Below are 13028 nucleotides of genomic sequence, written 5' to 3'. Positions count from 1 at the left end.
GTCGGCAACAAGTCAGACAGGAACAGGAATACAGGATACAAGGTACAGGGGCCCATGGAAAAACACACACCAAGGCCCTGACTGTGAGTCTGGCCATTCCTTAAATACAACCCCTGCAATCAGCTTCAGGTGCTTGGCTGATTGCAGGGGTGAGTCTCTGATTGCTGAGAGCACCCGCTGGCCAGCCCTGGTACTGCAGCCCACAAGGCAGGTGAGTCCCACCATTATTGGCAAGTCCATTCCTGACACCCCCCATCCGCAGGCTCTACAGTCTCCCCCCATCCTCAGGCTCTACAGTCTCCGCCCATCCTCAGGCTCTACAGTCTCCGCCCATCCTCAGGCTCTACAGTCTCCGCCCATCCTCAGGCTCTACAGTCTCCGCCCATCCTCAGGCTCTACAGTCTCCCCCCCCTTCCTCATGCTTCACAGCCCCACTCCAGCTCATCTGCATAGTCCTCAGACTTCATAGCCCGCCTCCCCTTCAGGCTTTCCAGCATCCTCCATCCTCCGGCTTCACAGCCCCCCTTCAGGACATCATCTGCACAGTCCCCCTCATCGTCAGGCTTTAGAGTTCCCCACATCCTCAGTCTTCCCAACTTCCTCCCTCATTCTCCATTCCCTCCATCCTCAGTCCTCACAGTCTCTCCCCATCCTCACAGTCTTCCCAGCCCCCTCCTGCTCATCTGCACAATCCCACCCCTCCAGCCCCCCCTCAAACTCCCAGACCTCACATTATTGTCAGGTCTCTCTGACACATGGTAGATTTCTGTCTCCCAGGCTCCAGTGGATGACATCAGTGCCCTGCCCCCCACAGAGCAGTACCCGCCCCCAGCTCCAGTAACAGGATCTGTGTGTGAGAATGGAGGCGCACAGATCCTGTGACAGGAGGCAGGGAGGGCAGTGACAGGCAGGAAGGGCAGTGACAGGCAAGGAGGGCAGTGACAGGCAGAGGGGGCAGTGACAGACAGGGAGGGGGCAGTGACAGGCAGGGAGGACAGTGACAGGAAGGGAGGGCAGTGAAAGACAGAGAGGGCAGTGACAGGCAGGGAGGGCAGTGACAGGCAGGGAGGGCAGTGACAGGCAGGGAGGGCAGTGAAAGGCAGGGAGGGCAGTGAAAGGCAGGGAGGGCAGTGAAAGGCAGGGAGGGCAGTGAAAGGCAGGGAGGGCAGTGAAGGGCAGTGACAGGCAGGGAGGGCAGTGACAGGAAGGACTGCAGCCTCAGGCTTGTCTCCTCCATGGGTGCAGAGAGGGTGAGAGCAGAGTGGGCCCCATCCCCTGTGCACAGTACTCATGGAGAAGACACCACTGGGTGGGGGTGGGTGTATCAGAGGAGGAAGATTTCTACTAAACCAGGAGTCAGCAGTACAAGGCACATTACCTACCATTAGTGCCATGTGCGGATTTATATTACAATGCTTGTTTGGTCTGGCTGGGTGAGTGTCCTGATGGTGGCAATGGAAACCAGGAAGCCATGTCTGAGCACTGTTAGTGGAAAAGGCCGCTTTTATTCACCTATGTGATGGTGGAAGACACAGGAACACAATTGGGAGACAGGGACAGATGTCACCTTATAACAGGAAGTGCCTGAATGAGGACCTTAAAGTGTTCCTAAACCTCGGACCCTGCAATCACTATAACTGGTCTCCCCGGACCCTGCATTCACTATATCTGGTCTCCCCGGACCCCGCATTCACTATATCCGGTCTCCCCAGACCCTGCATTCACTATTTCTGGTCTCCCCGGACCCTGCATTCACTATATCTGGTCTCCCCGGACCCTGCATTCACTATATCTGGTCTCCCCGGATCCTGCATTCACTATATCTGGTCTCCCTGGACCCCGCATTCACTATATCTGGTCTCCCACAGTACACACAACACGGAAGTGCAATTATTTTAGTAAATATAACTGCTAAATACCTTTGCTCATCAGCAGTTAGAGCAGTCTTGTGACTTCTATCAGTCTCCAGCAGGGCACTGGTTAAAGCTTGTAGGATGAGTTTTCTCTAGGAGGATGCAGAACCCCTGACCTCTGTCTGGACAGTGCTGATCACATGTACTCTCCCAAGAAAAAAAAAATCTCTCTAGCAATACACACTAAACTGAGCATGTACAGAATAGCTACGGATTCAGTCTGTCTTATCAGGAGGTAAGGCGTGGACATTTTAACAAGAAGAGGAGCAGAGAAGACAGGATCAAACTTTTTTTTTTTTTTTTACACAATGCAGAGGTATAACCCCTTAGATTCCACAGTGAACATAACAAGCATGCTTTACTGCATATACAGACTGATTTACTATTGTGGGTTTAGTAACGCTTTAATGAAAGGATCACCAGATATTATTTACACAAAGCTGCAGATTTAATAAATATTAAAAAGGACAATGAGATTGTAGTGATTGGGGTTGACATGTACTTTAACATCAGAGCACTACTATGTCATTAAAGAAAGGATAGAACATGAGCGAGGTCTGTAATTTATTACACTGAACCTTTTCTTCGCTGTAGGTGGAAGATGTAAGAAAAGGACAGCGCCGTAATCAGACTCACCTGGGAGATGACTAACACAAGTGTAATAATCTCTGCACACGGACCTCCCTACACCTTCTGTACACTGCAGCCCCGCCATTAGATCACACTGACCTACAGAGCCGTGCCCTAGTCCCGTACGTAAGGAGTCTATTCTGTCCTATGAATGCATATTTTCACCTTTCATGTACATGCTGCATAAAAGGATGTGCAATGATTGTTATTGCAGACAAATACAGCAGTAAAGAAATCAACGTATTTGTCTGTATAAAACAATATAAAAAAGTGCCCTAGTCCCGTACACTGACCTCCCTACACCTACTGTACACCGCAACCCCGCCATTAGATCACACTGACCTGCAGAGCCGTGCCCTAGTCCCATACACTGACCTCCCTGCACCTACTGTACACCGCAACCCCGCCATTAGATCGCACTGACCTACAGAGCCGTGCCCTAGTCCCGTACACTGACCTCCCTACACCTACTGTACACCGCAACCCCGCCATTAGATCACACTGACCTACAGAGCCGTGCCCTAGTCCCGTACACTGACCTCCCTACACCTTCTGTACACCGCAGCCCCGCCATTAGATCGCACTGACCTGCAGAGCCGTGCCCTAGTCCCATACACTGACCTCCCTGCACCTTCTGTACACCGCAACCCCCGCCATTAGATCACACTGACCTACAGAGCCGTGCCCTAGTCCCATACGTAAGGAGTCTATTCTGTCCTATGAATGCATATTTTCACCTTTCATGTACATGCTGCATAAAAGGATGTGCAATGATTGTTATTGCAGACAAATACAGCAGTAAAGAAATCAATGTATTTGTCTGTATAAAACATAAAAAAGCAAAAAATATCCTCATGGTTTGTAAACTGCATAGCTGCAAAACCAAGGGCTTAGATCCTGACCCCAGGAAACTATAAAATGCTGCTGGTTTTGTCTATGGCAGTGGTCTCCAAACTGCAGCCCAGGGGCCGGATACAGACCTTTGCGTGCCTTTATTTAGCCCTTGGGCTATTATTCCCTCCACTGTCAGCAAGGGGCATAGTTCCCGACACCAACAACAAGGCACTAATCCTGCCAATGGCTCCAAAGGACAACTTTAGAGGGCATTTGACAGGTGGTGAGGAGGCGATATGGTGCCTCCTCATTGCCTGTTTTAACCCCACCACACGCGGTTGCAGAGCGGTTCCTCCCTTCCTCCCACTGACACCAAGAATGGAGTACTAATTCTCCCACTGACACCAAGGATGGGGCGCTATTCCTCCCACTGACACCAAGGATGGGGACACTATTCCTCCCACTGACACCAAGGATGGGGACACTATTCCTCCCACCGACACCAAGGATGGGGACACTATTCCTCCCACCGACACCAAGGATGGGGACACTATTCCTCCCACCGACACCAAGGATGGGGACACTATTCCTCCCACCGACACCAAGGATGGGGACACTATTCCTCCCACCGACACCAAGGATGGGGACACTATTCCTCCCACCGACACCAAGGATGGGGACACTATTCCTCCCACCGACACCAAGGATGGGGACACTATTCCTCCCACCGACACCAAGGATGGGGACACTATTCCTCCCACCGACACCAAGGATGGGGACACTATTCCTCCCACCGACACCAAGGATGGGGACACTATTCCTCCCACCGACACCAAGGATGGGGACACTATTCCTCCCACCGACACCAAGGATGGGGACACTATTCCTCCCACCGACACCAAGGATGGGGACACTATTCCTCCCACCGACACCAAGGATGGGGACACTATTCCTCCCACCGACACCAAGGATGGGGACACTATTCCTCCCACCGACACCAAGGATGGGGACACTATTCCTCCCACCGACACCAAGGATGGGGCACAATTCCTCCCACCGACATCAAGGATGGGACACAATTCCTCCCACCGACACCAAGGATGGGGCACTATTCCTCCCACCGACACCAAGGATGGGGACACAATTCCTCCCACTGACACCAAGGATGGGGACACAATTCCTCCCCACTGACACCAAGGATGGGGACACAATTCCTCCCCACTGACACCAAGGATGGGGCACTATTCCTCCCACTGACGCCAAGGATGGGGACACAATTCCTCCCACTGACGCCAAGGATGGGGACACAATTCCTCCCACTGACGCCAAGGATGGGGCACTATTTCTCCCACTGATGCCAAGAATGGAGTACTATTTCTCCCACTGATGCCAAGAATGGAGTGCTAGTTATCCCACTGAAACCAAGAATGGGGTGCTAGTTCTCCCACTGACACCAAGGATGGGGGGCTATTCCTCCCACTGACACCAAGGATGGGGGGCTATTCCTCCCACTGACACCAAGGATGGGGGGCTATTCCTCCCACTGACACCAAGGATGGGGGGCTATTCCTCCCACTGACACCAAGGATGGGGGGCTATTCCTCCCACTGACACCAAGGATGGGGGGCTATTCCTCCCACTGACACCAAGGATGGGGGGCTATTCCTCCCACTGACACCAAGGATGGGGGGCTATTCCTCCCACTGACACCAAGGATGGGGGGCTATTCCTCCCACTGACACCAAGGATGGGGGGCTATTCCTCCCACTGACACCAAGGATGGGGGGCTATTCCTCCCACTGACACCAAGGATGGGGGGCTATTCCTCCCACTGACACCAAGGATGGGGGGCTATTCCTCCCACTGACACCAAGGATGGGGGGCTATTCCTCCCACTGACACCAAGGATGGGGGGCTATTCCTCCCACTGACACTAAGGATGGGGGGCTATTCCTCCCACTGACACCAAGGATGGGGGGCTATTTCTCCCACTGACACCAAGGATGGGGTGCAAATTCTCCCACTGACACCAAGGATGGGGTGCAAATTCTCCCATTGACACCAAGGATGGGGTGCAAATTCTCCCATTGACACCAAGGATGGGGCACTATTCCTCCCACTGACACCAAGAATGGGGCACAAATTGGCTGTAGGCAGTTTGTGTAGGAGCCTGACACTGCACTCTCAATCTGCTGACCGCAGATGCAATACTTTGCACTTTTCTAACCTACATTTATTATTTTTTAATGAAAAGTGAACTTTAAATCTGAATTGCCATTAAATCTGAATTGCATTTTTTTATTTTGTAACATTGGTCCAGCTTGGGATCCCTCTAGAAGCTAAAAATCACTGTAGAAGACACCGCTACTCCAGTGATCTTCACTTTCTTCTGAGCGGTGATTGGCTGCTTGCTGCATTGTGAATTCATCGTCCAATCGGAAAACACTTTACATTCATTGAGAAAATTCAAAGACTTCTCTATATGGCTTCCATACCAAGCGGCCAAGCTCAGGTTTGGTCAGTAGGAAAAATACCCCCTTACAGCTAAAAAAAGATTTATTGGAGAGCCATGGCTGGTGTCAAAACTGATCACATGTGCAGCACCATGGCAACTGCAGATCAAACAGAGGCTAAGATGGCAGCTTCCTTGGCTGTAAAGGATAGGAGGGTTTAGTTCCACTTTAAGTGATTTACAATTAAAGTGGTTACATATACTCAGTGAAGTGACTGGCTTCAGGTGATACACAGAGATTAAACAAATCCTCCTACATAAGTTGTACCTGTTTATCTGCTGCCTCTCTTCTCTACATCCATTTAAGGTGCTGAATTTATAAAGAATTTATAAAGCTTTTCTAGAGTTCAGAAAGAAGAGGGCGGAGAGCTGGATTTAAACTCTGCAGAGCTCAGTGAGGAGAGCTCTGAGAGCTGATTGGAGGGAAGAGACACACACCCCCTCCATACAGCACACAGGAACAGAGCTGAGGCTGTCAATCTGCTGGAGGTCCCTCCCCGCCACCATTTTTCTCTTGGTGTCAGGAACACTTGTCACAAGTAATTCATGCTGATAGCAGAGAAATTAAATAGCAGACAGAATTGACACATGGGGGTTGATTTAATAAAGGCAAATAGGCTGTGCAGTTGGAAGTGCAGTTGCTCTAGATGTAAGGGGAACATGCAAGGGAAAAAAAAAAAAACAGCATTTTTGCTGGCACATCATTGGATGAAGGAAATCAGCAGAGCTTTGCCTCACTGCAGAGCCTCCCATTGGATGTAAAGCAACTGTACAATATATTTACCTTTAGTAAATCAAGCCCTTAGTGTTCTTAATTGCGACAAGTACACACTATAGATGGCTCTGCTTTGTTCATATTGCAGGTCTGAGGTGTACAACCACTTTAATTCCATAACTGCCCCCTTTCAATGAATGGAGGATGTAAGATATGGTAGATATGCGCCTCTTTCATCATTTCATAGCACAGCAGCCATCTTGTTCACAGAGCCAACATCTAACTCTCTTCTCTCCTTTTTTTTCTTTTGTATGTCTGATGGAATGGCTCAGGGCCGTACCGCTGCCCTCCTATTCCTGTTTGCTTTAGTCACCTTCCTCATTATTCTGAGCTCCAACAACAGTGAGGAACCCTTCAACTACAAAGATCTCAAAATCAAGCACCACAACCCACCAAATATTAGAAAATGGGGGATTCAAGATGGCTACATCCCAGTGTCTGGAAACAAGGTGAGATGCCTGCTTATCTTCAGAGATGTAGTATATTGTCGTGTTGCTGCTTTTTGTTTTTACTGGCTCCATAATCTGATATTTAGGCTATTAGTTACAGACAAAAGAAAAAAACATGCAGTGGTACGTTAAATCTGCCACCATAGATGTAAAACCAAACACCCTCTTCCATATACAGAGCAGTCCTGCTGCACTTACCCTTAGCTTTTCACTTTGCTTCACTAATCTACTGCTACAACCTGGTGAAGACTGAGAACCCTTGTCCTGGAGGGTAAACACAACCAATCAGCCCTTTCATGGTTTCTGTGGGCTAAAGAAAAGGCATCATGCAATGTGTACCATGGTGACCTATTGGTTGGTGGCCATGATAAAAGCTCCTGAAGGACATCATTTATTGTAGCCAGAGCAGGGACAAGGGGGGAAGGCAGAAGGGCTATGTGCCCTGGGAACAGAGTTAATATGGGGAAAAGTAGGCGGGGGGGGGTATTACATTGGGTGCTTTGGCCGTTCCAATCTCCAGCACTTCACTGCTGTCAGTGATTGCAGCATCACTCCTGTCAGGAGGAGCAGAGACCTTGATAGCTGCCAGAGGGAGGATTCTGCTCTTTCCTCTCTCCAATAATGTCCTACATACACTTTGCTTCACTAATCTACTGCTACAACCTGGTGAAGACTGAGAACCCTTGTCCTGGAGGGTAAACACAACCAATCAGCCCTTTCATGGTTTCTGTGGGCTAAAGAAAAGGCATCATGCAATGTGTACCATGGTGACCTATTGGTTGGTGGCCATGATAAAAGCTCCTGAAGGACATCATTTATTGTAGCCAGAGCAGGGACAAGGGGGGAAGGCAGAAGGGCTATGTGCCCTGGGAACAGAGTTAATATGGGGAAAAGTAGGCGGGGGGGGGTATTACATTGGGTGCTTTGGCCGTTCCAATCTCCAGCACTTCACTGCTGTCAGTGATTGCAGCATCACTCCTGTCAGGAGGAGCAGAGACCTTGATAGCTGCCAGAGGGAGGATTCTGCTCTTTCCTCTCTCCAATATTGTCCTACATACAGAATGGCCAGCTGCTGAGAACACACCTCCAACTCATGGCAGCATGAAGGCAGGCTTCTTTTCCTCCTGTTGTCCTTTGTTATGTGACATATTGCATAAACTGAGATGGGAATAAGGAGAAGTTGCCTTTATTCCTGGTGGGCGTCATGCATGGAGGTCTGAACTGAGTGAAAAGGAGGTCTAGGGTTGAGTTGTCCCCCCCACCCTCTGTAAATTCAGAGTCTCAAAAGTCATTAACCTCCTCCCTTCCTTAGAGCTCTTTAGCCCACTTCCTCCATCAAGTAGAACTCATCCAGGTCCCTTTAGTTCTATGCGCCCCCCAGAGCCCACCTCCAAGAGCACTTCCCCTCTTCATCCTACTGACATAGATGCCAAAGCAGTCCTTCTCAGACTGGTGCCACCAACGCAGGAACATTTTTTCCCCTACTGATACAGGGCCATTTTTCCTTTCAGCAACACCACCAATACAGGAACTTTTTTTCATTCCAGTGACACCACTGACGCGGGGACATATTTCCTTCCAGTGACAACACTGATGCAGGCATATTTTTTACTTTGCCACTGTAAGCCCCATATTCGTGCACCGATTTTAAACTCTTCAGTTCTCTGCACATACCACAAACACTGCACACATTTGGACAGTTTTCAATCTTCACCCTGGTTACTAGCTGACCTTGTCTAAGCACCGATTGTGACACAAATTTTTCAGCAACATCTTCCCATCTTCCCTTGGGGTTCTCTCCATTCAGTCATATGAATAGGTTAAACTAAATAAACTTGTGTCTTTTTTCAACCTCATAATTTATGCAACGATGTAACATGACATCTTAGAGCTACAACATACAGCTGGCCATACATTGTTATATTTTGTCCGATTTACAGGAATCAGTGTCTCTGCTCCCTCTACAGAAGTTTATTACTACATCGGCTTTTGTCAAAGGAGCTAGACTGAAAATTGTCAGCCAAACAGCTGTGGATACCATTTAGGTATTGTGACTGTCAGAATACAATAGGCTGGCAGGGGGGATTCCTTCAACAATGCCAGACGCTTCTGTCCAATATCCAAATGGCAAAGTATCTCCATTTGGGGACATCAGCCAGATATATCCTAATATTGACCTTGGGGCTGGGAAAGAAGAGGCAAATGTTCACCTGTTCTGCATCCCAGTCTGGCCCTGGCTGCAGCCCTGACAAACACCAAGTACATATCAGTATGGGGACTCCTTCCATCCTCCCACAATACTAGCTTGGTTGCATGAGTGGTTATCTCCAGGCCCAAGGACCATCACATGGTGGGTCTGCCTAGTCATATTGAAATATTAACTTTTTAGAAAGTCAATTTTTGTTTATGTCTTTTGGGGAGGTGCATACTGTATAGCTCTACATAATTGCCTAGAGTAATTACTGATTGATATCACTTAATGATTTAAAGTCTAACCTAAATGTGGACCTCTGAACCTTCTTTAGACTCTACACTCCAAATGCAACAGTTGTGTCCTCGTCACCAGCTCCAGCCATTTGCTGAACACCGGTTTGGGTCCTAAGATCGATCAGGCAGAATGCATCATCCGCATGAACGATGCTCCCACCACTGGCTATGAAAAGGACGTGGGGAACAAAACAACCTTCCGGGTGGTCGCCCACTCTAGCGTATACCGGGTCCTGCGAAGGCCACAGGAATTCCTGAGCCGAGCTCCAAGACAGACACTTATCTTCTGGGGGCCTCCGATCAAGATGCTTCAAAACAGCAAAGCTAACCTGTATCACATCATCGAGAGAGCCAGCTCTGCTTTCCCCAATGTGTCAGCCTTCGTTTTGTCTCCTCGAAATATGATGAGGTTTGACGAGCTGTTTCGGGGAGAGACTGGACGAGACCGGTTAGAATAAAGCTTTTCAGAATTGTTACTAATACAGTTTTATATGAGTCTTTCTGGAAACAGATATGATGTCCAGCCATATGCAGGTTGCTTGACAATTTCAGAGTGACCTTCCTTATCTAATTAGATGAATTCCAGGTATGGACATTATGTTGTTACATTGGCACAGCTTGGACCAATGTAACTATGCATATACAGTATACCATAACTGTTGGATCCCTCTGAAAGCTGGAAATCACTGTAGTAAACACCACTACACTACTCCAGTGATCTCCACTTGTTTCTGGTTCCTGTGCTGCGTGGTTGCCATGATGCATTTTAGATGCAGGTCAGCTGCTCTACACAGGCGCCATTCAGAGATCACTTTGCTGTTTCTCAATGGATGCAATGTGTTCTCTGATTGGATGAGGTGGAGAGGTGGGGGCAGTGACATCTCCACCTCATCTAATCAGACAATGCTGTTCCTAAATACAGTACAGCAAGTAAGAGTTTCCCCCTAATGAAAAGTTGACAGGTTAAAATAAAAATGAATATAAATCAAAACCAACAATAGCACCACATCTAAGGATTGGTAAACGAATATAATAAATCTTTTTTTTTTGGATTGAGTTGCAAGATCTTGATGATTTGCTGGTGGAAACACTATTTAAACTATCATTTAAGATTTGGAAAAAGGAAAGTGTAAAGATTTTTTTATCCCACAAGGCTGAATTGGGTTTTTTTTCAAAACCTGTCATGAGAGAGTCATGGCTGACCACTCTTTCTGAAAATGCCAGTTGGCTGGTAGTCATACTGATGTGTTGGTCTCAATACTTTGAGTCAGCAACCCAAACAATTGAGTACTGTCCGTGATACTTTTTTATTTGCACTAACATACAATTTCGAGGACAGGTTTTCGGGGAGTGTCCCCTTCTTCAAGGTCCAAGCAGTACTATACAAATCACAAAGTTTTAGCAGAATGTTAGGAGATGAAAAAAAAAGAAGAGGCTAGAGATAAGACACAGCAAAAGCAAAGGGGGGGGGGAGAAATTGTTTCTGTCGCAAATGCACTAATACGGCTACAATCACCTCAAGTCAGCAACCCAGAAACGTTTCTGATATTTATCTATATTTATCTTATCTGCGGCAAAAGACAAGCACGGCCAGGAATGCAAGCCCTGTAGATTTCTTATTATAGGTTCACTTTAAACATAGGACTTTTTGGACTGAAAAATAACGTTTCATTAATTTTGCCTTACCTTCATCCTAAAGAGGAACTGAACTGAATAAGTTGCGCAAAAAACCCCCCAAAAAAACAAAACAAAAAAAAATGCAAGCAGGGGCAAAGAACCAGTCAGTAGCATTGCCTATGATCTCCCAGCAGAGGATCTTTTCCCCATTACTGATTTAAAGGCAGGGCTTTACTTATTGTGAGAGCTGTTTCCCTGATGACACCTAGAAGGAAGCACAGATCCACAGAATGGATAAGGCATATGCAGGGAGATTCTTGCACTGCAGGATCTCAGGTACAGCTTCCTCTCCAGTAAGAACAGTGAGCATCACAATAGTGACATCTCCAAATCTCATAAGACTAGCAGTCATAGAAAGCAGTGCTATAGATGATCTCACACAGCAGATATACAACTATGAAGCTACAGAATAGGCTGCCTAGGCACAGTCACATTATAGGTGCACTGCTAATTTTCCTTTCAATCATTTTTATTGGATTTTTTGTATTTTTAAATACAAAGTACAGTTTTAACCATATAATAATACATAAACAGAATTGTAAGTACAAACAGTCAATAGCGATTGTGTGCAAAAGGCACATAGTTAGAATAGGTAACGTTCAAATCAACTGATCAGAAGGTAAAAATAGGGCATACAATGTTGTGCCGCTTGGTTAGCCAGTGCATGAAAAAAGTAGTCTGGCAGTAATCCAACCAACAATACTAGTCAAAGAGTATATCATTTTAGAAACACTAATATATTCCATACTAAGAGACGTATAGGATGTCTCGCAGGTTGTAGGGCATCCCTGTGGGAGAGCCAAAAAATCAAAAATATAGGAAAAAAAAAAAGGGGGGGGGAGACAGAGAAAGGGAGAGAGAAAAAGATATAGGCAGATTAAAGAGAATGGACATCTAGAATATCTAAATCCTACCTGAAGGGTTGAATGGATTGAAGGGAAGTAAAGCTGTTCGCTGAAATCTCAGGATGGACATACTGGATCCATGGAGTCCAGGTTTTGAGGAATCTCTCATGGGTGTCTGAGAGGATACTAGACAGTAGTCTTGTTCATTTAAAAAAAAATCTTACCGGCGATGGACTTCCGAAAAGGACACAAACTGTTGTTTCCAGGCTTCCGCTATGGTTCGTTTGCCCACCAACAGTACATGGGTGGCAAATTTAAATTGGTGTTTAGATAAGCCCATAGGTTTTAAATGTAAGAGAGGGTGCACTTCTAATTTTTAAGAGAAGTTCAAGGAAAAAAAGTAGTTTTTTTTCAGGGTACTGCTTAGACACAATTAACATCTCTATAAATACCCTATAAGATAATAAATCTTCACTTTTTCAGTTGACATCCACTTTAAAGTGTACACATATTTTGAGTTCTTATAGCATGTTCACCCAAGAGTCATTTTAGATAAGCCTTTCAAAGCCCGGTGCTTAGGCCATAGCTAGCTGGTATTTCTTCTGTCTTCAGTAGCCCCCCCGTCCCCTTAATGCAGGCAGGTCTAACTGTACTTGCCAGCCCCCAGGTCTTAGAACACAATGCTATAGTTCCTGGCCAAATGGCACCAGGACTGAGCACCTGAGACAAGTTAGGGTAGCTGTAGTCGTGAGGCTGGCCAGGCAGTAGACAGACTGATAGCAGAATTATGGGACAGTCCAATATCAGGGCAGGTAGCAAGCAAACGTATTTCGAAAACAGTTCCAAGGTCAGGGCTGATAGCAAGCAAGCATAGTCCAGTAAGCAATCCAAAGAGTAATCCGGGTA

General features: G+C 47.0%; 1 protein-coding gene across 4 annotated transcripts in view; it reads left to right on the top strand.

Moving 5' to 3' along the window:
- ST6GALNAC6 (ST6 N-acetylgalactosaminide alpha-2,6-sialyltransferase 6) overlaps window positions 1-13028 on the top strand; it is a 79838-nt gene that overhangs the window by 46832 nt on the left and 19978 nt on the right. For 2 of the 4 annotated variants that reach the window (XM_089669011.1, XM_089669009.1), the window contains exons 2-3: window positions 6937-7113; window positions 9639-10048. In XM_089669011.1, the coding sequence (XP_089525137.1) occupies window positions 6937-7113; window positions 9639-10048 (587 nt within the window). Of the gene's footprint in view, window positions 1-6751; window positions 6821-6915; window positions 7114-9638; window positions 10049-13028 lie in introns of those variants that run through there. The other 2 variants (XM_089669012.1, XM_089669010.1) reach the window with 2 other exon arrangements.

Source organism: Staurois parvus, unplaced genomic scaffold (assembly GCF_062004578.1).
Source record: "Staurois parvus isolate SC_StPar_1 unplaced genomic scaffold, SC_StPar_1.0 ptg000068l, whole genome shotgun sequence".
Lineage (NCBI taxonomy): Eukaryota > Metazoa > Chordata > Amphibia > Anura > Ranidae > Staurois > Staurois parvus.
The sequence above is the reverse complement of the archived record's forward strand: the minus strand, read 5'-3'. Positions and strand labels throughout refer to the sequence as shown.